This window comes from Bombina bombina, chromosome 2 (genome assembly GCF_027579735.1).
Source record: "Bombina bombina isolate aBomBom1 chromosome 2, aBomBom1.pri, whole genome shotgun sequence".
Taxonomy (NCBI): Eukaryota; Metazoa; Chordata; class Amphibia; order Anura; family Bombinatoridae; genus Bombina; species Bombina bombina.
In genome coordinates, this window is record NC_069500.1 from 187,205,991 (window position 1) to 187,232,179 (window position 26,189).

The window sequence follows — 26,189 nt, forward strand, 5'->3', positions numbered from 1 at the left end:
GGAGGACAATACCCTGACCAATAAAGAGAACCAGATACCCACTGAGGGAAGGTTCCATATCATCCGAACTGACTGTAATGCCCCCTAACCTAAGGAAGAAGCACTAGGGTTTTAGGACACTTGGTCGATTCCCAAACAGAGCAGTCAGAGACTCTGACCCCTATTCCGGTCTAACTAGCCCATCACAGCAGCGACTGGCAACGTCCAAAAAGACAAAGGTAATAAAAAATAATCAGCATCGACCAGACCCAAAGAACAGATGACGAATCTTCCTCCATGATTATGTAAGGAAAGATAGGAAAGAGGCACTGATACCCAAAGAGACTAGCTCGGGTTCCAGGATAACCATCCTTAGTTCCCTTCATAAACTCAAAAGAAAGGTACCCTCAGCAAAGAGAGACCCTCGACCCACTGAACTCCAAGAGTCAGATGAGAAAAAATTACCTCAGGAGGAGCCAACTGGATAGGCGCAGTAGACCAGATCCTCCCATAATAGAAGGAAATCGAAGAAAAAACCTAGGAAGACTCCAGAAGAGAAATTCCCAGGAAAACTTCTTCCATATCTCCGAAGAGAGAAGAAGAGCCGGTAGGAACAAGGAGATTTCCCCATGTCCGGGAAAACAAACCTGCTACTGGACGCCAGACAGATCCAAAGTTTATGGAAATCTGGAAAACAGAGTAACCCAAATGCCAAGTCAAAGACAAGGACTAGGTTAAATACCGGACCCCCAGCACCAGGAACTGGATCAAGGTCAAGAAACTTTGCAGAACAACCACAAAGTTACCCCTTCTGTAAGGAAATTGCACACGAGTTGATGCAATCACTGCCATGCCCCCATGAGGTCTTGAACTCTGATCTCACATGCTGTATCCCAGTGACTGTTTACTCAGCCCCAAAGGGTTTTAAGGATAACACCAACAAAGTCTGAAGACAAAGGCAGGACCCAAAAAAGATCAGAACTCAAACCTCAGAAATTAATTGTTTGAGAGAAAATGACAGAAAATGACAGTCTCTAAAGATCCAATCAGGATCAACCCCCAGCTCAAGGAATTGACAAATGAACGAGAATCCTGAAACTCCTAACAGGCGGCGGCAAAAGAGACTGCATAACAATCCCTCAAAGAGGGTATTGCAAGAAAAAAACTATTCCTAGGAACAGGGACTCTTCAACCAGATGACAGGAAGACCTTCCCCAAAAGGCAAGGAGAAGCGAAAAATACAGCAATCTTCAGAAAGGAAGCACTGCCTATGGACATAGGAAACAAAATGGGACTATTTAATCCACAATGGATACCAAAAGAAGGGAAAATGATCACCCTCTAAACCAGGTACTGAAGATCTCCATGAAGTCATCCGATCCCCGAAAAGGGTTGTGTGGGGATTAGAACCTGTGTCTCTGTTGTATATGTGTTGAGCCACAGTTAATTCTACTCAGAAGTGAGAACCCAGCTTCTGTCCAAAGGACCTCAGGAACTACAAATATACTGCTAGCCACGCAGGGTTAAGAAACATAGGAGTGACCAAACATCGGACGTCCGAGATGAAACAAACTAGGACCCGCCTGACATGAAGGATAGAAGGGCCTCCTATAGCTTGTAGAAAACAAGAAAATAACCTCTGTTGTCGAGGATACAACGTGTCTGAAATAAACCTCAACAGGATAGAGAAAACTAGTACCCAATCAGGACCAGCCTGATGTCCAGGGTACGATACAACTGTGCAAGGTTAGCTGCGAGTTCTAAACCCTTGCAGGGCTAGACTAACTAAACAGACAAACAAAAGACTAATAAGCTCTGAGGCTTAAACATTGTCTCATAAAAAAACTCTGGGAGCAGTAGCCAATCCAAATGGCAAGGCTTTGAACTGGAAATGTTGATCCAGGAATGCGAACCTCAGAAACTGAAAATGATCCTTGTGGATCGGTACATGAAAGTATGCATCCTTTATCGATTGTGGTCATGAACTGTCCCTCCTGGATCAAAGGAAGGATGGACCTGATGGTCTCCATTTTGAAGGAGGGGGCCTTGAGAAACTTGAGACATTTTAAGTCCAGAATTGGACGATAAATTCCCTCCTTCTAGGGAACTACAAAGAGGTTTGAATAAAACCCCAGACCACTTTCTGATGGGGGCACCGGCACAATTACTCTCAAGGAGACAAGATCCCGAACACAGTCTAAAAAGGCTGCCCTTTGGTCGTGTAGACAATCTTGAAAGAAGAAATCTTCCCCTGGGGGGACAAGATTTGAATTCTAATACAAAGATTCCATGGAATACTTAAGTCTTGGACCCAAGCCTCTAGGAAAAAGGACATTCTGCCCCCTGCTCGATCCCGTCCTGGATCGGAGGCCAGCCCTTCATGCAGATTTGTTATCTGTAGACTTCTTGGATTTGTTCCAGGACTGCTTCGGTTTCCAAGAACCCTTAGATTGTTCAGGTTTGGGGGAGGACTGAGTCTGCTGAGATATGTCTGTCTAAATTGGAAAGTTGTTTAAAAGTGTATGCTCTACTTGAATAACGAAGGAAAACATTTTGGTTTCATATACCTTTAATGGCAATTTAAAGCATCGTCTTTTGGCTGTTTTTCAAACAGCTTTTAAAAAAAAAAAAAATGTTAACATGTTTATAACCTGCAGTATACTTCCTAGTATTTCCCAAAGCTCTCTGTGACAGGCAGGTTAGGGAATGCATGGGCAGTGTGTTGTAGACAGGCCTGCAACAAGAGGGGTGGAACATGTTATGTGTATGTTATGGGTGAGGCACTTTCTAGAAGTCGAGATATTTGCCATGGCAGGGGTAGCTGCGGGAAAAGAAAGTGGGCAAACACCACAACCTGTGACAACCCTGCAAGATCGGGTTGGTTAGAAGGTCTTTTGTAGCATTTTTTTTTTTTGCTCAATAGAGTTTCAAAAATTGCTCAAATTACACTTTTGAATTATTAACATATTTAAAGGGACTTATTCTGGCATGATAGAAAGAAAGAGCTGTTAAACATGCTAAAAATATTAAGTGAAACCAACAGGAAGTGTATAATATTTTACACCAGTTGGTTTATTATGCACTGTAACTAAAAACAAACAAAAAAACACTAAAACATTTTGAAATGTTTTCTTTTAGATGTCATCATCAAAACTGATTTAATAACTTTCATTTCCGCTATTTTTTGCTTCCATGGTGGTCTGTGAAAATGTATGATCCCCTTTCAAGATTCTACCATTTGCTTTTTTTCACATATGCTTTTTGTTTATTGTTTATGTATTTAGCTTTATTTTCCTATTATATAATTTACTAACATTAGCACTTTTTTTTCTAAATGGAGCCTTCAAATGGGTAGAAATAAAGTAAAAAAAATAAATTTTCACACAGGAATTGCAATGAATTGGAATGTGGCAGATATTCAAGGCAGCTACATGATGGGTGTTTGTTGATCTGCCTACGTTATCTAGGTTTATTAATAGGTATATTTTATCCCACATGACGACATCCCATATTATAATCATTAATTAACATCTAGAACTTACTTAATGTTCTGTAATCTTCTCTGGCTTTATTAGCACGAAGAAATGCTTGTATTTTAACTATTTCTTTTTCCTGTAAAAACAAGGAAACAACCATATTACAGCAAATACTAAACTAAAGAAATGATGGAGGCAATTAGCATTATTTTCAATAACTTACATGATCCATGAAATACTGCAATCTTTTCTTGTATTCTTTTCTTGCTCTTAACATCCGATACCATGACTGAATCTAGAATGGAGTGAAAAAAGGTAATTTTTTTTCAATCAGCTGTAATTTTAAAATGACACTTTACTAAGCCATAAATGAACAACACTGAGTAACACCTTTTATGCAACAATGTTATTAGCAACGTTATACAATGTTGCAAACACTGCGACCATAGACACGTACAATTTCCTAAACTCCTACGAGACCACCTAGATTTATTCTTCAATAATGAATACCAATAGAATAAAAATAAATGTAATATTTTTTTTTTAAAATCACAGACTATCTGAATCTTGACAGTTTAATTTTGATTTTACTTTCCTTTTAAGCTGCACAAAAAAGATGCCATTCAGCACTGAGGACAGTATAATAAATATATAAATAACCAGTGCCAGCACTTGCCTTGAGGAATAATGTGGGATATAGTGCCATTAATATATGTACATATAGAGGCCACACTTTATATTGTGTTAGTTTGTACAGAAAATATATATTTATTAACCCAGGTATGGTCCTTTGGACAAAGCATATACTCCATGTTCTATATTATTATTTTGTTAAATGTAGAAAAAGGACATTAAGACCATACCCTTACCTTAACAATACCAACAATATTTCCTTGTAGTAATTTTAGTCTGTCTGTGTAGGATTTCCTTTGTTTATATCCTTTCCAAGATGCCTAAAGAGAAACAGCAGAGTTCAACTTGATCCAGTTTTTTTTACATTAATATAACAACATTTACATAACTGGACTTGAAGATATCATATTAAGAAGTATGCATGAAATAAGGATAAAAATAGCATTTCTTACAGCAATAGCTGCACTAACAGTGCATGCAGTTGCATGAAGCGTCCCCCCCCCCCCCAGTCAACTTATTTGGTGTGTGCTCACCCACTCATACACACAATGATACAATCTATCCTGGATATAAGAAAACAGAACCTTCTAGGTGTTTATACTTTAGATACTTTGCAGATGGATAAGTAGTAAGACCAACAGATCATTCACTGTCCTTTGTATACTATTGTGTTTGAAAGGTGCCAAGTTAGGGACAGAAATAAAAGGTATGATACTAAAGGCAAACTAAACCACTCTGTGTAAAATGTGTGCTTGTCCCACACTCCCTAGAGGTACAAAAGCATATTCTGTAACCCAAGTGCACTGAAAAATTCAGCCAATTGGCTATGTGATTGCCTAAAGCAGTGCACAAACTAATTTACAGCTAGCCCTACGTAGTCACAAGATATTCATACCAAGGTTGTGCAAATAATTATGATAATGTGAAAGATCTAAATGATTTTCAAAAATGTATTTTTATGCAGATTTTTTGCAACTCAGCACCTAAAGGCAAATTAAATACAGCAGGGCTGCAAAATCAACAAATCCTATATAATAAATGGCAAAGTATGTTTGTCAGATGCAGTCATGCACAGTAGAGACTGCACATGACAAACATACCTGGCCGTTTGGATTCTGACACTCAGCATAGAGCAAGGCTGAAGCGGAGTGTCAGGGGGCGTGGCAGACGGGAGCGTTGCGGAGGGGGCGTGGCCGAGCACGGCGGAGGGCGTGACCGGACGCGATGAGGGACGTGGTCGGGCACAGCGAGGGGCGTGACTGGGCGCGGCGAGGGCGTGGTGGGACGGGTGCCACGATGGGGGCGTGGCCAGAGAGTCAAAGGGTTTGAAAGACAGAGCAAAAGAAAGGGGGGAGAAGGGCCAAAGAGGGGGGGGGGGGAGAAGGGCCAAAGAGAGGGGAGAGAGAGCCAAAGAGGGGGGAGAGAGCCAAATAGAGGGTGGAGAGAGCCAAATAGTGGGGGGGGGGCAAAGAGGGGGGGAGAGGACCAACGAAGGGTGAGAGAGAGCCAAAGAGGGGGGAGAGAGCCAAATAGAGGGGGGAGAGAGCCAAAGAGGGGGGGGGGAGAGTAAAAGAGGAAAGAGATCCAAAGAGGAGAGAGAGCAAAAGAGGGGAGAGAGCCAAAGAGGGGGGGAAAAAGAGCCAAAGAGGGGGGGAAAAAGAGCAAAATAGGGGGGAGAGAGAGAAAAAGAAAGGGGGGAGAGAGCCAAAGAGGGGGGAGAGAGAACAAAAGAGGGGGTAGAGAGAGCAAAAGAAAGGGGGGAGAGAGCCAAAGAGGGGAGAGAGAGCCAAAGAGGGGGGAGAGAGTGCAAAGGAGAGGGTCGAGAGAAAGCAAAAGAGAGGGGGGAGAGAGAGCAAAAGAGAGGGGGGAGAGAGCAAGGGGTGGGACCGCTGTACTGCAAAATAATGGCCCGTGTACACAGGCTTTAGTACTAGTATATAATAAAAAGACAATGCAACAACACAATCTGAATTTCTAACAAGCAGTAGATGTTTCTTTTATTTCCCTGTCCCTTGTATCATGTGACAGCAATCAGCCATTACAGAATCATACGCATATATACTGTAAACTGCTACACATGCTCAGTAGGAGCTGATGTCATAAAATGAGCATACAAAAAGACCATGCACAATTGGAAAGTTATTTAAAATTGCATGCTCTATCTAAATCAATAAAGTCTAATTTTTACTTTAGTTTACCTTTAACTGCAGCTATATATTATGCATATATAAATATGATTTAAATGTCCCTTTAAGAACAGCAAGCACTTTAGGCAATGTGCTGTAAACTTTCCCCGGAACTAAGCAGTTTGCTGTTTAACTGCTCCTTCTCAAGCTAATAATGTTCATTCTGACTAAAGGGAGCGCTCAGAGTAGTTGTGACAGGTGACGTCATCAGTGCTCTGCGCGCACAAGCCACATGCCCTTTTACAAACGAGAGTGTGTAGTGAGCGAGGACAGTTTACATGACCATGTTCTTTTAACCACTTCAAATAAACAAACACAGATATGGATGGCATTTTGCTAACATGTTATGATCAATTCTTTTAGATAGCTGCAGGTTGTCAGTTTCACATCCTTTAACCGTTATTAGTGGTGGTTCCATGGTTATTACATTTGCAGAGTAGGAAAAAAAATCCTTGAACATAATAGTGATCTTTATTTAGTCGCAGCATTTGAAGATTTGTGTGATTAGAAGAGAAAGCAAAATAATAAAAAATGGGATGCTGAGAAAAGGTTTATTTGGGTCCTATACAAGGCAATATTTAATTATCAGCTACATGTTTCAGATTTTACGTCTATCATCACATTTGCTTTGTTCTCCTGTACCCTTTGTTGAAGAGTAAACCCAGGTAGGCTCATGGAGTGTCCTTAGCACTCTAAGGCAGCAGTGTTTGCAACAATATTTATAGTAATGTTATACACTGTTGCAAACACTAAAGACACATACACACTCTGTTGATTCTTGACTAAGAGAAGCCAATTCTCAATATTTCCCAAAGACCAGTCCCATCTAGGTTTACTCTTCAACAAAATATACCAAAAGGGCAAAAGCAAATTTGATAATAGAAGTAAACCAGAAAGCAATGCTCTGGCTGAATCATGACTGTTTGATTTTTACTTTACTGTTCCTTTAAGTATATTGGCAATGCCATATCATTTGTGACTTTCTGAGCTGTCTGCACAGTACTAGAAATTAACAACCCCGATCTAAAGACAATAACACATTTTTTTGTTACCTTTAGAATCTGGTACAGCTCACTTATAAGGATATCAGTGGCGTTTCTAGAACGTAATAATTGGGGAGGCTGACAAAGGTGGTGAACATAATATAAAAAGCCTTTTGCAGCTCAATGAGGGGTGCTACATGTGTGTTTGGAGGTGCATAGCATAAAATCAAGTATCTGCCAGCTAAAATGATCAAATGAATGATTTTAGCATTATTAGGGGTCAGGCTCTTGTCATGAACAAACAGAACTACTTTTAATGGTGAAAGAGACAAGGAGGGGACACCTAACGTGTTGACTAGCCAGTATTGTATCTTCATCCAGAAATTTCTTATTTTTGGGCACTCCCATAGCATATGCAGTAGACTAGCCGAAGGAAAAGAGCATTTTGGGCACCTATTAAATATAACATTCTGACACTGAGAACCTTTTTTCGGTGTAAAGTAAGACATATGCAGGAACTTAACATGCGACTCCATCCAAGATGCGGAGAGAGTTACCAGAGAAACCACTTGTACTGAAAGAGTGAGTAAAGTAAGGTCCAGAGAATCTTGTCTTAGCATTTCAGCCCATTTACATCGATTTTTTCCATTGTTTTTGATAGATATAAGAAATTGATGTGAATCCATTCTTGACTAAGAGAAGCCAATTCTCAATATTTCCCAAAGACCAGTCCCATCCATGATCAATTATCAGCTTAGCAAAGAAGTTTTTATTCTTTTAAAGAGTTAAAGGTCCTGATGCATCTTCTTTCGAAATCTATTAATTGATAAATCTGGCCAAGACCATGAGCCTACCACTGTGAGAAAAGAGTTGATTGCATCCCAGCTTGAAACTGAGGATTATTTAATAGTGGATTATATCTTGATACCCTGGATTCTATGGTTAATGAGTTACATATTCTCTTACACATTTGAATTGGATTGTAAATTGATTTTTTTTTTTAATTCAGGAGGATATACATTGTTATTGCAGTGTATTAAGGCCCTTAAAGAGAATGGATGTATTATACTACAATCCAGTTCAAGATTCATAATATAATTACTATTGGTCAGCCAGTCTGCTACAATGCGAGCTAGGAATACTTGATTATATATACGTAAGTCAAGGAGAGATAGTCCTCCGAGTTTCACAGGTAAGGCTAGTTTAGCTAATGAGATTCTAGTTTTTTTGTTCTGCCAGATGAATGAGCGTAGAGCTACATTAAATGATAAAATGTCCTTCATTTTGAGAATCGGTGGAGTATTCTGAAGGACATATAGTATTTTCGGAAGAAGGGTCATCTTATATAAAGCTATACGTCCTGATAAAGAGAGAGGGAGCTTCTGCCAATTTTTAAAGGCTTCTTTCACACTCTTAAGTACTGGTACTATACTATATTCAGAGTATACCACTTGTCAGGATTATAGGACATCCAGATGCCTATGTATTTGACAGAATCTTGCACTACGCTGAAGGGATTACCTGTAAGTGAGTCCTTCGTCTATTTGATCCAAAGTAGCTCCGATTTTGCAGCATTAACCTTATACCCGGAAAAGGTTCCAAACTGATCTATTATTGTAAGAAGCTTTGAAATATTTCTAAGAGTGTTTGATATATATATATTAAGACATCATCAGCATAAAGTGCGATTCGCATCTCCTTCTTCTTAACCTTGATTCCTTCCAATTGTTGCCGGATTTGAATAGCCAGGGGTTCAATGGCCAAGTCAAATAAAAGTGGGGAAAGAGGGCACCCCTGCCTAGTTCCCCTTTCTAGTTTTATGTCTTGGGAGAGGTCTCCGTTTACTACGATTTTCTTGGAGGCATTTTTATAGAGGTTGTTAAAAAAGCAAAGAAAATTACCACCCAATCCAAACTGCTTCAAGGTGAATGAAAGATGATCATAATGTACCGAATCAAACGCTTTTTCGGCGTCAATAAAGATGATCGCCATGTCAGGGGTGTCCTCTACCCTCCTGCTCCGCAACTCCTCTATTACTTTGAAATATTCTATTGTAAGAAATACTTCCCTGATTTTAGCTGAGGAGTTGCGTTTCGAAATAAACCCAGCTTGATCTTTGTGAATAATAGAGGGAAGGAGGGATTGAAGCCTCCTTGCCAGAATAGCCGTTAGTAGTTTATAGTCTGTGTTTAGGAGCGCAATAGGTCTATAGGATTCTTTTCTCGTCTGGTCTTTCCCTGGTTTAAGAATAAGAGCTGTGTAAGAAGCCACAAAGTCAGATGTTGGCGTGCTGCCCTTAATATATAAATCATTAAATAGCGAAGTTAGATGTACTGTTATTTCAGATGACAATATCTTATAAAATTTGTTCGGAAGAGCATCAGGCCCCGGGGCTTTATTTGAAGCTAAGTTTTGAATTGTTATAAGGGTTTCTTGCTCAGTAATAGCAGAGTATAGATTATCAAGTAGATCAGGAGTTAAAACCGGGTAGGTCATTTTCTTCCAGAATTCTTCTCGTTCTGTGGAATTTGATGTCTTAGAAGTATAGAGGGTTCTATAGTAATCCTCAAATACTCCAATCAATTCAGCTGGTGATTTAAAATGCTTGCCTTCCGATGATATGAAGTCTATTATAGGAGAGGCTTTATCACGTCTGACCAGATTTGCCAAGAGTTTCCCTGTTTTGTTTCCATAATGGTATAGCTTAGCCTGTAATCTAAGGTCAGTTTGAGATGTTTTATATAAGTAAAAAGAATCTCTATCTGCTAAAGCAGTTATATATCTGGACCAGCTTTCTGGAGTTTTCTGATATATATATTGGTTATATGCATTTGTTGCTGCTCTCAGGAGCTCCCCTTCCCTCATCTTGAGTCTTAGACCTGGATATACTGTATGACATTATTTCCCCCCGTAGAACCGCTTTGGCTGTTTCCCAAAATAATGCCAGTCGGGATATATGTTCTTGATTGAAATAGACATATTCATGAAATTTGGCATTCAGCCAATTTTTAAACTGTTATCAGAAGCTAGATATCGTGGGAACTGAAAACCTCTGTTCCCTCTCTCTGAGTAGTTTGATTGGAACTCAAGGGAGATCGGAGCATGATCGGATGTGGTAATTGGTAAGATTCCAGCTAGCACCTTAGGTTTGCAAAGTCTCTCATCTATTAAAAAGAGGTTTATTCTGAAGAGTGTCTTGTGTGCCAGAGAATGACATGTGTAATTCAGTATTCTGTAATCTCCATATATCGCATATCTTTAAGTTTTTAGTCAATTTAACAAATAATTTTGATTCTAGGTTATCTCTCTTCGTTTTCTGGGGGACAGGATTCTGTCTCAAACTATCAAGTGGATATTTTGGTGCCATGTTAAAGTCACCTCCGAGTATCAAGTAGCCTTCTGCATATGTCATGAGCTTATTTTGTAAGTTTTCCCAGAACGGGAGGCTGAACACATTGGGAGCATACACATTGCAAAATGTATATAATGTTTTCATTATTTTAATTTTTGCAATTAGGTACCTCCCCTCCTTGTCTGTATCTATATGTACAACTTCATATATAAGTTTCTTCCCTAAAAGGATCGCTACCCCACTTTTTCTTTTTAATGTAGAAGAAAATATAACTTCCTTGACCCAAGAAGTCTTGAGCTTGAGCACTTCCTCAGGTTTTAAGTGGGTTTCATGTAAGAAAGCTATATCCGTATTATTTTTCCTTAAGTGGGACAATATTATTTTGCGTTTAATGGGGGATGTAAGGCCTCCTATGTTCCAAGCAATAAATTTAAACTTATTCTTTATATCCATCTATTAAAAAAAAAAAAAAAAAAAAAGGAAAAAGGAAAAAACAATATCCCAATATAAACCAAGCAGTTAGAGGAAGTTTGTCCCCACTCCCTCCCCAACCCTTAAACTCAAGGATTTTCATCTTTATTAACCAAAAGAATAGTTTACAGCCCTATCTTGCTTTCCCTCTATTCTATTTTGGTGCTGGAGGATAAGTCTCAGCATAAAATTTTTCAGCATCCTGTGCTGACTCAAAAAAATAAGTGTGACAATCTATCAATATTTTCAACTTTGCCAGATAATGTAGAGTAGCCCGAGCACCTTGTTTTATAAAATTTGTACAATGTGGGGCAAGTTCCCTTCATTTTGTAGCTGTTTCTATTGAGTAATCCTGAAACATAAGGATTTTTGCACCATCTAGGAAGATAGGTTGATGTTTGCGATAAGCTTGAAGCAATATAATTTTATGTTGAAAATTTAGGATTTTTGCAATTATTGGTCTAGGTCTTGTATTCGCTTTACTTAAGCTAAGTGAACCTGTTCTATGAGCCCTTTCAATGATTATCTGTGGATGAGATTCAGGGATCTGAAGTAACCGGGGTAAAGTGATTGACAACAGTTTTTCTAAATCTTCAGATTGTTTTCCCTCTGGGACCCCAATAACCCTTAAGTTATTTCTTCTTGACCTATCCTCTAGATCCTCAATTTTACTCTGCATTTTTAAAAGTGTGTTATTTGTAGATTCAAGAACAGATTTATAAGACATAGTCAGATCCTCAAGGTCTGAAATCCTTTGCTCAGCCTCAGATATTCTGTGCGCAAATTGTTTTACTTTGTTGGACAAGGATGCAATATCCTGTTTTATTTCATCCTTCAGAAGATCAAATTTAGGGGTTAAGGCTAGTGAAATACTATTGACTAGTGTTTGGATGTCTAAAGATTCCGTCATGGGTGAGGAGTTTACCATAAGTGGTTGTGTCTCTACCGGAGTTTCAAGAGTAGTTTTGTTCTTTTTATCTCTTTGTCTCCCCGTCATAGCTAAAGGAGATGTTTTAGAGTGACCGTGCAAATATTTATCCATGTATGACTAATAATCACCAAGAATACCACGTGGGTTTTGAAAGGATGCAGGAAAAAAAAAAAAAAAAAAAAAGGGGTTTTGTGAAGTGACCTCGTGAAAGTGAGAAAAGAAGGCCAGGAGGGCGTGCAGGATAGAAGATAGAAGGGGTGGTATCCACCCGTTTGTCTATTTTATAATAAAAGTAGAGAAGAAAAAATAGAGACGCGTTGTGTAAAGTGAGGGTTGTGTCAATTTGTGAATATAATCTCTTTTACAGATATGGGGGGAAACGACGAGTAAGCTTATTTTACCCAATCTCTTGAGCCTAGAATTAATTACTCCTTCTAGTCTGTTTATTACAGTCCAAGGTAATTCCTTATATGTGATTCTTAATTATTCCACCTCAAGCTAAGGTGTTTCCTATGATTACTGTATTTTCCACATTAAGAAATCTATTGGCAAAATGAATGACTTAGACAGGATAAAAAACAAGTTTGGTCTATTGAATTCTGCTTAATATCTTGTACCGCTCCTATTTCTAGTGAAATAAGATTCTCTAGTAAGTTATATTAGTAAGACATTCACTCCACACAAGAACCTGGAAGGAAGAGATCTAAATGATAATTTCACTTTATGTATGATATTATTTACATCACTTTATTCCCTTTTCCCCCCTTCTTCCCCCTTCCTCTTCCTTTCTTCCCCTTCTTTTCCCTTTAGAGAGGGTTTAACTGAATACTTCAATAATTGCCCAAAACAGTTGCTAATCTTATTGGGGCCTTAGATGAAGGGGCAGGATACAAAGAACCAGTATTACGCTGCTTTGAGCCAACCTCAGTGATCTCCTAAGTGTAGTAACTTGCTGTGTAGTTTTTATCTCCCAAGATAGGGGGAACCCCCAGTATATTTATGCAGATATAGAATAGACAAATAGGACAGTGGGTAAGTACAGTTCCACAGTTTTTTCGTGTCAAAATATGGTTTACTAGAAAAACAAACAATTTTTAATTCCCATGGTTCCTTTCCTTAGCTATATAGTTAAACACTCATATTTAATAGCATCAGCTCTCTTGTTCTGCAGGAAGGGAGAGAGTAAAAAAAAAAAAAAGAAAAGAAAAAATATATATAATTCTCATTATCAAACGTAGAAGCAGAAAATGTTATAAGTGAGCACGGGGAAAAAGAGAGAAAATAAATTATTCTAAACTTCTCCGTTTTTAAACATGTTTAAACAGTGAAAATGGAGCGTTTTATATGCAGTTCTCTCCTCTCTTTAGCATTTTCTTACATCTAACCATCTAGTGAACAAGATTTTCTCAGCAAATATAGAAGTCTTAGCAGCTTTTAAAAGTGTCAGACAATTTCAAGCTCCTTCACAGACGGCATACAATGTTGCAAAAAGTATCCTTTGATCACTAAAAGAGGATACTTATGACATCAAGTTTCCTTTGTTTTCTTCTATATTCACTGTATTATTTCCTATTACTTGTATAGCTATTTTCACAAATAGGCAGGAGCGCTTCTCCCTGCAGTCCCTGATATTTTTTAGGGTATTTTCCTTATGCGGGGACCGTTTTTTCCTATGCTGTATTACCCTTCTTGGCAAATTGTTGGCTCCCACTGCTCCCCCTGTACACCCTCACGGCAGATTTTGCTATGTATTTACTTTCCGGCCGTGCAATACTGAGTCTGTAGACATAAGTGAAACTCACCTCTCTTCACCTGCCACTTGCCGCGGACTAATTGTAGGGGATAGAGATGCTTATTGCAGGAGCGGTGAGCGGCCCTCGAAGGAAAGAAACGTCTTCCTGCTGTTGGTCCTCACACTCTGGAGCCTCTGTCACAGCCCCAAGCAGTCTCACCTCCTCTCACGCAGCATCAGTGGAAGAGGAGGGAGAAGGGTTCCAAGCCAGATTTCTTCCAGTACCAAGAGGTGTTCCCTGGTTCGTACTCCTCCACTAGGGCAATTTCCGACACCATCCCCTCTCACGCAACACCGGTGGGAGAGGGGGGAGTTCAGCGGTTGCAGCAGCAAGGTTCCGGGATGACCTCCGAGGAGACGCCGACAATGAGAACAAGCAGAGTCTTAGGCCGCTCAAGAGGGGGCCTAATCAGCCGATCAGAGGTGAGAACAAGTGAGAGGGCCAGCAGGAGCAGGCGAGCTTGTCCCCGTTAAAGTGTGTGGTCCCTCCGATCCTCCACCGCAGCAGATCCAGTCCCCACCTCCTTTCGCCCCCGTAACAGCGGGAGAGGGGGGGTCAACATGCGCTAAGCAAGCAAGATCCCAGGCAGATCCCGGCAGGGCCGCATCCGGCAGCGAAAGGTAGGGTTCGTCAACCACACACTAAGGTCCTCATTAAAAACCGTAGGCAGAGAGGCAGATAAGAAGATCAGGAGACAAAGATGAGCCTGTCTCTTCTGAGCTGCAGGGGGAGCAGGAGAATCTTTCCACTTTAAAAAAGAGTTTTATCTTACTCTCAGCTCTTCTCCCACAATCGGCACGGAGGCTAAGAAATGTCCAGTAAAATGAGTGCTTATTTAGGAGCTTTACAAGTTGGCTTTTATGGATATAAGTTCCTCTATTATAAAAGTTCTTTCAGTATAAGGGTTTTTTCTTTTTTTTTTCTAGCTTAGCTTTATTTACTGTAACAGCAGGAAGTAGTGCCGCTGTTCTGGTTCCAGAAGCGATGGTTCGATCTATCAAGGTAGCTACCCCAGTAATTGGGGTAAGGCGCAAAAAAAAAAGCCAGCAGCTGTAGGACTGGAGAAGAGAGCTCAGCAACATTTACTTTGCTCCTCCTCCACCAGAAACCAGGGCATGTCAGAGCATGCAATTTTTTGTCACTGTGAGGTTTAATAGTACAACTGAACTTCTGACTTCAGCTATAAGAACCTGTAAACATAACATTCTATCTGATTTTCAGCTATAAGAACCTGTAAACATACCATTCTATCTGATTCTCAGCTATAAGAACCTGTAAACATAACATTCTATCAGATTCTCAGCTATAAGAACCTGTAAACATAACATTCTATCAGATTCTCAGCTATAAGAACCTGTAAACATAACATTCTATCAGATTCTCAGCTATAAGAACCTGTAAACATAACATTCTATCAGATTCTCAGCTATAAGAACCTGTAAATATAACATTCTATCAGATTCTCAGCTATAAGAACCTGTAAACATAACATTCTATCAGATTTTCAGCTATAAGAACCTGTAAACATAACATTCTATCAGATTCTCAGCTATAAGAACCTGTAAACATAACATTCTATCAGATTCTCAGCTATAAGAACCTGTAAATATAATATTCTATCAGATTCTCAGCTATAAGAACACGTAAACATAACATTCTATCAAATTCTCAGCTATAAGAACCTGTAAACATAACATTCTATCTGATTCTCAGCTAAAGGAACCTGTAAACATAACATTCTATCTGATTCTCAGCTATAAGAACCTGTAAACATAACATTCTATCTGATTCTCAGCTATAAGAACCTGTAAACATAACATTCTATCTGATTCTCAGCTATAAGAACCTGTAAATATAACATTCTATCTGATTCTCAGCTATAAGAACCTGTAAACATAACATTCTATCTGATTCTCAGCTATAAGAACCTGTAAACATAACATTCTATCAGATTCTCAGCTATAAGAACCTGTAAACATAACATTCTATCTGATTCTCAGCTATAAGAACCTGTAAAGATAACATTCTATCTGATTCTCAGCTATAAGAACCTGTAAACATAACATTCTATCTGATTCTCAGCTATAAGAACCTGTAAACAAACATTCTATCAGATTCTCAGCTATAAGAACCTGTAAAGATAACATTCTATCTGATTCTCAGCTATAAGAACTAGGAAAGATAACATTTTGTAGTAAAAGGATTAAACAACTAAATAGAATTGAAAACATAATCTTGCATGGTTTAATAGTACAACTGAACTTCACATTGCATTCTATCTGATTTTCAGTTATAGGAACTAGGAAACATAACAATTCACTTAAATAAGCAACCTATTCCTTAATAGTGCATCTGACTTATGCTACAGTTCTACAAATGACCTGAAAACATCCTTGGGTTTCAGTACCTGGAGTTTGATTGTAAAAGGCTCTTGCTCACGAAGATATTTTTTCCTTTCGTTGAATGCTTTCCTGACCAGGTATCCCCTAATCTGGGCTTGCAGGAGAGTAATGAGACTTTCATTGGCCATCCACAGCTGTTCCCGATTATAATCTGCCGTAATTTCACCGACAATCGTCTATTAGGATAAGAAAAAGAAATAGAAAAAAATAGATAAATTCAACATATTACATACAATAAAGACAGCTAAAGTAAAATATAAATAAGAAAAACACAAACAGATATATATGGTATTTTGCCTTTCTGATTTTACACCACCCATCCGCATTTGGTTTCTGTTTACTATCACAATAATAATTTTATGCTTTATCTTTTTTTGTTCCTTTTGGTTGATAATTTAATGTCTGTTAGTTTAATTGCATTAACAATATAATAATGCAGATATGCTTTGTGATTAACAATTGGTGTGTTCGAAGGTGTGCCTTGCATGGCATAAAGAACATGGTTGAATTTATTATGTTGAATATATATATGCTGAAATTAAAAGAAAATTGCATGCTCTTTCTAAATCATGAAAAAAATGTGGGTTTTGTATCCTTTTACTTCATTTTTCTTCATGCAAGAAATATTTTAATTACTGCTCTATTCTAAGAATGATAGAAGATTTTTTGGTTTAGTGAGGTTTTAAATGTGTTGTTATCTTAAAGGGAACAATGCTTAAATATTTTGTCATCTAAAAGAGAATGTTTCAGAAACAAATGAGTATACACGTTGTTAACATGGTATATATGGTATATATGGTTAACATGGTATATATGGTATATATGGTTAACATGGTATATATGGTTAACATGGTATATATGGTTAACATGGTATATATGGTATATATGGTTAACATGGTATTTATGGTATATATGGTTAACATGGTATATATGGTATATATGGTTAACATCGTATATATGGTTTATATGGTTAACATCGTATATATGGTATATATGGTTAACATGGTATATATGGTATATATGGTTAACATGGTATATATGGTATATATGGTTAATATGGTATATATGGTTAACATGGTATATATGGTTAACATGGTATATATGGTTTATATGGTTAACATGGTATATATGGTAAATATGGTTAACATGGTATATATGGTTTATATGGTTAACATGGTATATATGGTTAACATGGTATATATTGATGTGGCGTGGAAATAAACATAACAGGCATTTCCATTGCAGATGTGGAGATCAAGGATAAATCAGGGCTAAAACTGGCTTATAATGTTCAAGCTTTACAGTGCTTCACAGTAGAAAGGGCTATTAAAGTTGTTGTTTTTTCTTCTTTCATCTAAAACAGAGTACTTTTATTCTACTTTAATCTAATACAATTTTTGGAAAATTGATGTTCCTTTGCTGAAGGAAAATACTTTAAAATTGTAATATAAAATATTGAGTTATGCATAGTAAAACAACATTGCAATATACTTTTGCTGTCTATTTTGCCCCCTTTTCAGTAATTTAGCTCTAAAAATTGCAGCCTTTCTACTTCTCAGAACTGAAAAAGCACACTGCTGACTTATCAAGGCTAACCGTGCTACATATATTTCCATAACAAATAATAAATTCATCACCATGCACTTTATACTATCACTATGACTGTATACCACAATATGCAACAGCAGCAAATATGGAACGGAGCTTACAGTGCAGGTGTAGACAGGGTTTCTGCGGTTACCCCATAAGCATAGTAAATAAAATATGTACACAGCACTTGCAATTCAAGCTTTCTCCTTTATTTTTTTAAGAAAACATAGGCACAAAACATGAGACATTTCGAGACTCAGCTCTTAGTCATGCATGATACATGACTAAGAGCTGAGTCTCGAAACGTTGCATGTTTTGTGCCTATGTTTTCTTAAAGAAATAAAGGAAAAAGCTTGACTTGCAAGTGCTGTGGAAATATTTTATTTACTATCACTATAGCTAGACTTGTCAGTTGCAGATTCAAGCCCAGATTTTTTTCTTACAAATAAAGCAAGCGATGGTTAGTAAACAAATATGTATCTTGTCATTGGCTCACCAGATGTGATCAGCCAGGTCCTAGAAGTGCTTTGCTGCTTTGGAGCTGACTATATAGGGATTAAATACATAGTTTCAACAGTATATTTGCACGGTTTTGTGCATATAATAGAGATCATTTTCTTTTTTCTACTTTTACACTGCTTTAACAGTCAGTAGCTGATACCTCAGATACCTTTGTGTGCAAAAAAAGTTTATCTTTTTGTAATAAAGCTTTTATATGCATGATAGAATGTTTTCAGTTTTACTATGATATTTTTATTTACTACGCACAATTGAACATTTTATAGCGAGTTACAGTTTGCATTTAATATATCTTCAAATATATTTTGCAACGCAAAACATAATTTATGCTTACCTGATAAATTCCTTTCTTCTGTTGTGTGATCAGTCCACGGGTCATCATTACTTCTGGGATATTATCTGCTCCCCTACAGGAAGTGCAAGAGGATTCACCCAGCAGAGTTGCTATATAGCTCCTCCCCTCTACGTCACCTCCAGTCATTCGACCAAAGACCAACGAGAAAGGAGAAGCCAAGGGTGTAGTGGTGACTGGATTATAATTTTTTAAAAAATATTTACCTGCCTTAAAAAACAGGGCGGGCCGTGGACTGATCACACAACAGAAGAAAGGAATTTATCAGGTAAGCATAAATTATGTTTTCTTCTGTTATGTGTGATCAGTCCACGGGTCATCATTACTTCTGGGATACCAATACCAAAGCAAAAGTACACGGATGACGGGAGGGATAGGCAGGCTCATTATACAGAAGGAACCACTGCCTGAAGAACCTTTCTCCCAAAAATAGCCTCCGAAGAAGCAAAAGTGTCAAATTTGTAAAATTTGGAAAAAGTATGAAGCGAAGACCAAGTTGCAGCCTTGCAAATCTGTTCAACAGAGGCCTCATTCTTAAAGGCCCAAGTGGAAGCCACAGCTCTAGTAGAATGAGCTGTAATTCTTTCAGGAGGCTGCTGTCCAGCAGTCTCATAGGCTAAACGAATTATGCTACGAAGCCAGAAGGAGAGAGAGGTAGCCGAAGCCTTATGACCTCTCCTCTGACCAGAGTACACGACAAACAGGGAAGACGTTTGTCGAAAATCCTTAGTTGCCTGCAAGTAGAACTTGAGGGCACGAACTACATCCAGATTGTGTAGAAGACGTTCCTTCTTTGAAGAAGGATTTGGACACAAGGATGGAACAACAATCTCTTGATTGATATTCCTGTTAGTGACTACCTTAGGTAAGAACCCAGGTTTAGTACGCAGAACTACCTTGTCTGAGTGAAAGATCAGATAAGGAGAATCACAATGTAAGGCTGATAATTCAGAGACTCTTCGAGCCGAGGAAATAGCCATTAAAAATAGAACTTTCCAAGATAACAATTTTATATCAATGGAATGAAGGGGTTCGAACGGAACACCCTGTAAAACGTTAAGAACTAAGTTTAAACTCCATGGCGGAGCAACAGTTTTAAACGCAGGCTTGATCCTAGCTAAAGCCTGACAAAATGCCTGGACGTCTGGATTTTCTGACAGACGCTTGTGTAACAAGATGGACAGAGCTGAGATCTGTCCCTTTAAAGAGCTAGCCGATAAACCCTTTTCTAAACCTTCTTGTAGAAAGGACAATATCCTAGGAATCCTAACCTTACTCCAGGAGTAATCTTTGGATTCACACCAGTATAGGTATTTACTCCATATTTTATGGTAAATTCTTCTGGTAACAGGCTTCCTAGCCTGTATCAGGGTATCAATAACCGACTCAGAAAAACCACGTTTTGATAAAATCAAGCGTTCAATTTCCAAGCAGTCAGCTTCAGAGAAATTAGATTTTGATGTTTGAATGGACCCTGTATCAGAAGGTCCTGTCTTAGAGGTAGAGACCAAGGCGGACAGGATGACATGTCCACTAGATCTGCATACCAAGTCCTGCGTGGCCATGCAGGTGCTATTAGAATCACTGATGCTCTCTCCTGTTTGATTTTGGCAATCAATCGAGGAAGCAGCGGGAAGGGTGGAAACACATAAGCCATCCTGAAGTTCCAAGGTGCTGTCAAAGCATCTATCAGAACCGCTCCCGGATCCCTGGATCTGGATCCGTAGCGAGGAAGTTTGGCGTTCTGGCGAGACGCCATGAGATCTATATCTGGTTTGCCCCAACGTCGAAGTATTTGGGCAAAGACCTCCGGATGAAGTTCCCACTCCCCCGGATGAAACGTCTGGCGACTCAAGAAATCCGCCTCCCAGTTCTCCACTCCCGGGATGTGGATTGCTGACAGGTGGCAAGAGTGAGACTCTGCCCAGCGAAATATCTTTGATACTTCCATCATTGCTAGGGAGCTTCTTGTCCCTCCCTGATGGTTGATGTAAGCTACAGTCGTGATGTTGTCCGACTGAAACCTGATGAACCCCCGAGTTTTTAACTGGGGCCAAGCTAGAAGGGCATTGAGAACTGCTCTCAATTCCAGAATGTTTATTGGCAGGAGACTTTCCTCCTGACTCCATTGTCCCTGAGCCTTCAGAGAATTCCAGACAGCGCCCCAACCTAGTAGGCTGGCGTCTGTTGTTACAATTGTCCAGTCCGGCCTGCTGAATGGCATCCCCCTGGACAGATGTGGCCGAGAAAGCCACCATAGAAGAGAGTTTCTGGTCTCTTGATCCAGATTCAGAGTGGGGGACAAATCTGAGTAATCCCCATTCCACTGACTCAGCATGCACAATTGCAGCGGTCTGAGATGTAGGCGTGCAAAGGGTACTATGTCCATTGCTGCTACCATTAAGCCGATCACCTCCATGCATTGAGCTACTGACGGGAGTTGAATGGAATGAAGGACACGGCATGCATTTAGAAGCTTTGTTAATCTGTCTTCTGTCAGATAAATCTTCATTTTTACAGAATCTATAAGAGTCCCCAAGAATGGAACTCTTGTGAGAGGAAAGAGAGAACTCTTCTTTTCGTTCACTTTCCATCCATGCGACCTTAGAAATGCCAGAACTAACTCTGTATGAGACTTGGCAGTTTGAAAGCTTGAAGCTTGTATCAGAATGTCGTCTAGGTACGGAGCTACCGAAATTCCTCGCGGTCTTAGTACCGCCAGAAGGGCACCCAGAACCTTTGTGAAGATTCTTGGAGCCGTAGCCAATCCGAATGGAAGGGCTACAAACTGGTAATGCCTGTTTAAGAAGGCAAACCTTAGATACCGGTAATGATCTTTGTGAATCGGTATGTGAAGGTAAGCATCCTTTAAATCCACTGTGGTCATGTACTGACCCTTTTGGATCATGGGTAAGATTGTCCGAATAGTTTCCATTTTGAACGATGGAACTCTTAGGAATTTGTTTAGGATCTTTAAATCCAAGATTGGCCTGAAAGTTCCCTCTTTTTTGGGAACCACAAACAGGTTTGAGTAAAACCCTTGTCCTTGTTCCGACCGCGGAACCGGATGGATCACTCCCATTAATAATAGATCTTGTACACAGCGTAGAAACGCGTCTTTCTTTATTTGGTTTGTTGACAACCTTGACAGATGAAATCTCCCTCTTGGGGGAGAGAATTTGAAGTCTAGAAGGTATCCCTGAGATATGATCTCTAGCGCCCAGGGATCCTGGACATCTCTTGCCCAAGCCTGGGCGAAGAGAGAGAGTCTGCCCCCCACTAGATCCGGTCCCGGATCGGGGGCCCTCGGTTCATGCTGTCTTAGGGGCAGCAGCAGGTTTCCTGGCCTGCTTGCCCTTATTCCAGGACTGGTTAGGTTTCCAGCCTTGTCTGTAACGAGCAACAGCTCCTTCCTGTTTTGGTGCAGTGGAAGTTGATGCTGTTCCTGTTTTGAAATTCCGAAAGGGACGAAAAATAGACTGTCTAGCCTTAGCTTTGGCTTTGTCTTGAGGTAGAGCGTGGCCCTTACCCCCTGTAATGTCAGCAATAATTTCTTTCAAACCGGGCCCAAATAAAGTTTGCCCTTTGAAAGGTATATTAAGTAATTTGGACTTAGAAGTTACATCAGCCGACCAGGATTTTAGCCACAGCGCCCTACGTGCCTGAATGGCGAATCCTGAATTCTTAGCCGTAAGTTTGGTTAAATGTACTACGGCCTCCGAAATGAATGAATTAGCTAGTTTAAGGACTCTAAGCCTGTCCGTAATGTCGTCCAGCGTAGCTGAACTAAGGTTCTCTTCCAGAGACTCAATCCAAAATGCTGCCGCAGCCGTAATCGGCGCGATGCATGCAAGGGGTTGCAATATAAAACCTTGTTGAACAAACATTTTCTTAAGGTAACCCTCTAATTTTTTATCCATAGGATCTGAAAAAGCACAGCTATCCTCCACCGGGATAGTGGTGCGCTTAGCTAAAGTAGAAACTGCTCCCTCCACCTTAGGGACCGTTTGCCATAAGTCCCGTGTGGTGGCGTCTATTGGAAACATCTTTCTAAATATTGGAGGGGGTGAGAACGGCACACCGGGTCTATCCCACTCCTTAGTAACAATTTCAGTTAATCTCTTAGGTATAGGAAAAACGTCAGTACTCGCCGGTACCGCAAAGTATTTATCCAACCTACACATTTTCTCTGGTATTGCAACAGTGTTACAATCGTTAAGAGCCGCTAAGACCTCCCCTAGTAATACACGGAGGTTTTCCAATTTAAATTTAAAATTTGAAATATCTGAATCCAATCTGCTTGGATCAGAACCGTCACCTACAGAATGAAGCTCTCCGTCCTCATGCTCTGCAAGCTGTGACGCAGTATCAGACATGGCCCTAGAATTATCAGCGCACTCTGTTCTCACCCCAGAGTGATCACGCTTGCCTCTTAGTTCTGGTAATTTAGCCAAAACTTCAGTCATAACAGTAGCCATATCTTGTAATGTTATCTGTAATGGCTGCCCAGATGTACTAGGCGCCATAATATCACGCACCTCCCGGGCGGGAGATGCAGGTACTGACACGTGAGGCGAGTTAGTCGGCATAACTCTCCCCTCGCTGTTTGGTGAAATTTGTTCAATTTGTACAGATTGGCTTTTATTTAAAGTAGCATCAATACAGTTAGTACATAAATTTCTATTGGGCTCCACCTTGGCATTGGAACAAATGACACAGGTATCTTCCTCTGAATCAGACATGTTTAACACACTAGCAATAAACATGCAACTCGGTTACAATCTTATTTAACAAAAACGTACTGTGCCTCAAGAAGCACTAAACGATTAAATGACAGTTGAAATAATGAACTGAAAAACAGTTATAGCATCACACTTTAAAAACAACACAACTTTTTAGCAAAGGTTTGTTCCCATTAGTAAAATAACACTAATTAAATTTTAAACATAAAAATTACAGAGCAACGTTTTAAATCACAGTCACTATATAAGTCTCACAGCTCTGCTGAGAGAATCTACCTCCCTTCAAAGAAGTTTGAAGACCTCTGAGTTCTGTTAGAGATGAACCGGATCATGCAGAAAATACAAGAGTAACTGACTGGAAATTTTTGATGCGTAGCAAAGAGCGCCAAAAACGGCCCCTCCCTCTCACACACAGCAGTGAGAGAGAAACGAAACTGTCATAATTAAAACAAGCAAACTGCCAAGTGGAAAAATAATGCCCAAATATTTATTCACTCAGTACCTCATTAATGCAAACGATTCTACATTCCAGCAAAAACGTTTAACATGAAAAATACCTATTAAAAGGTTTAATGTACTTTTACAGAGTAATTCCGGTGAAATACCATCCCCAGAATACTAAAGTGTAGAGTATACATACATGTTCATTATAACGGTATGGCAGGATCTTTTCATCAATTCCATTCAGAAAATAAAAACTGCTACATACCTCAATGCAGATTCAACTGCCCGCTGTCCCCTGATCTGAAGTTTTTACCTCCCTCAGATGGCCGAGAAACAGCAATATGATCTTAACTACTCCGGTTAAAATCATAAGAAAAACTCTGGTAGAATCTTCTTCAAACTCTGCCAGAGAGGTAATAACACGCTCCGGTGCTATTGTAAAATAACAAACTTTTGATTGAAGTTCTAAAAACTAAGTATAATCACCATAGTCCTCTCACACCTCCTATCTAGTCTTTGGGTGCAAGAGAATGACTGGAGGTGACGTAGAGGGGAGGAGCTATATAGCAACTCTGCTGGGTGAATCCTCTTGCACTTCCTGTAGGGGAGCAGATAATATCCCAGAAGTAATGATGACCCGTGGACTGATCACACATAACAGAAGAAATATTATTATAAAAGAGGAAAAAAAAATCAGAAAATCATAAAACCTTTTTTCCCCCCCAACCAATAAATTTTAACTTTTTTTTTTTTTAAATGATCTTTGTGCTTCAATAAATATTAGCTAAAAAATGAAGGTGACTAGGTAAGTTGTGCTGCTAGATAATTTGTTTTAAGGCATGTATAAAAAAATGTATAAAGATAAAAATGCTGATTTAAGACACTGTCATTTCGCATACAGTAAAAAACTGAATTTATGCTTACCTGATAAATTCTTTTCTTTCCTGGCATGGAGAGTCCACAAATCCATTCTAATTACTAGTGGGAATTTAACTCCTGGACACCAGGATGCGGCAAAGTACACCCCAGCAAAGCTTTAAGTATCCCTCCCACTTCCCATAATCCCCAGTCATTCAGCCGAGGGAATACAGAAAGAGAAGAGGAACACCAGGGGTATAGGGATGCCTGAAGTTTAGAAACCAAATAAGAAGCTGTCTTGAATTTAGACAAGGGCAGGTCATGGACTTTCCATGCCAGGAAAGAAAATAATTTATCAGGTAAGCATAAATGTTGTTTTCTTTCAAATGGCATGGAGAGTCTACAAATCCATTCTAATTACTAGTGGGAACCAATACCCAAGCCAGGAGACACAGAATGCAAAGGGAGGGAGAAACAAGACAGGCGGACCTAAGTTGAGGGCACCACCGCTTGGAGAACCTTTCTCCCAAAGGAAGCCTCAGCTGAGGCAAAAGCATAAAATTTGTGAAATTTTGAAAAGGTATGCAACGAGGACCAAGTGGCCACCTTGCAAATTTGCTCCATGAAAGCCTAGTTTTTAAAGGCTGAGGAAGAAGAAACAGCGCTAGTTGAATAAGCAGTAATCTTCTCAGGAGTCTGTTATCCAACTGTATCATAAGCCATTGAATGACGCTCCTCAACCAAAAAGAAAGAGAAGCTGACCTGGCCTTTTGGCCCTTACTTTTGCCAGCAAACACTACAAAAAGGGCAGAAGATTGAAAAAATCCCTAGTAGCTTGGAGATAGAATTTTAGAGCGCGAACCACATCCAGGTTGTGTTACAGACGCTCCTTCTGAGAAGAAGGATTAGGACACAACCAAGAAACGACAATTTCCTGATAGATCTTGCGGCCCAAAATCCCAATTTGGTATGAAGAACCGCTTTATCCACATGGAAAATAAGATAAGGGGGATCACACTGCAGAGCCGAAAGTTCTCATACTCTACGAGCAGAAGAAATAGCCAACAGGAACAAAACTTTCCAAGACAACAGTTTAATATCAACAGAATGCATAGGCTCAACCTGAACCTGCTGCAAAACCCGAAGAACAAGATTAAGGCTCCAAGGGGGAGCAACAGGTTTAAACACAGGCCTAATTCTGACCAGGGCCTGAACAAACATCCGGTAAGTCAGCCAAATGTTTATGCAATAGAACCTAAAGGGCAGAGATCTGAACCTTCAGAGAACTGTCTGACATGCCCTTCTCCTGACCCTCCTGGAGAAAAGATAAATTATGGGAAACTCTCACCTTATGTCAAGTAAACCCCAGAGATTTGCACCAGCAAAAGTATGTGCGCCAATCCTTTTGATATATTTTTTTAGTTACCGGCTTATGAGACTGGATCAAGGTGTCAATAACCTTTTCAGAAAAACCTTGT

The 26,189-nt window shown here is 39.5% G+C and overlaps 1 protein-coding gene across 1 annotated transcript in view; it reads right to left on the reverse strand.

The window, feature by feature from the left end:
* The window catches only part of IQGAP2 (IQ motif containing GTPase activating protein 2), a 373,896-nt gene that overhangs the window by 134,176 nt on the left and 213,531 nt on the right, over positions 1–26,189 (reverse strand). Inside the window, exons 14-17 of the mRNA XM_053701383.1 lie at positions 16,212–16,382; positions 4,325–4,408; positions 3,679–3,750; positions 3,522–3,591 (exon numbers count right to left, since the gene is read on the reverse strand). Coding sequence (XP_053557358.1) covers positions 3,522–3,591; positions 3,679–3,750; positions 4,325–4,408; positions 16,212–16,382 — 397 coding nt within the window. The remainder of the gene's footprint in view (positions 1–3,521; positions 3,592–3,678; positions 3,751–4,324; positions 4,409–16,211; positions 16,383–26,189) is intronic.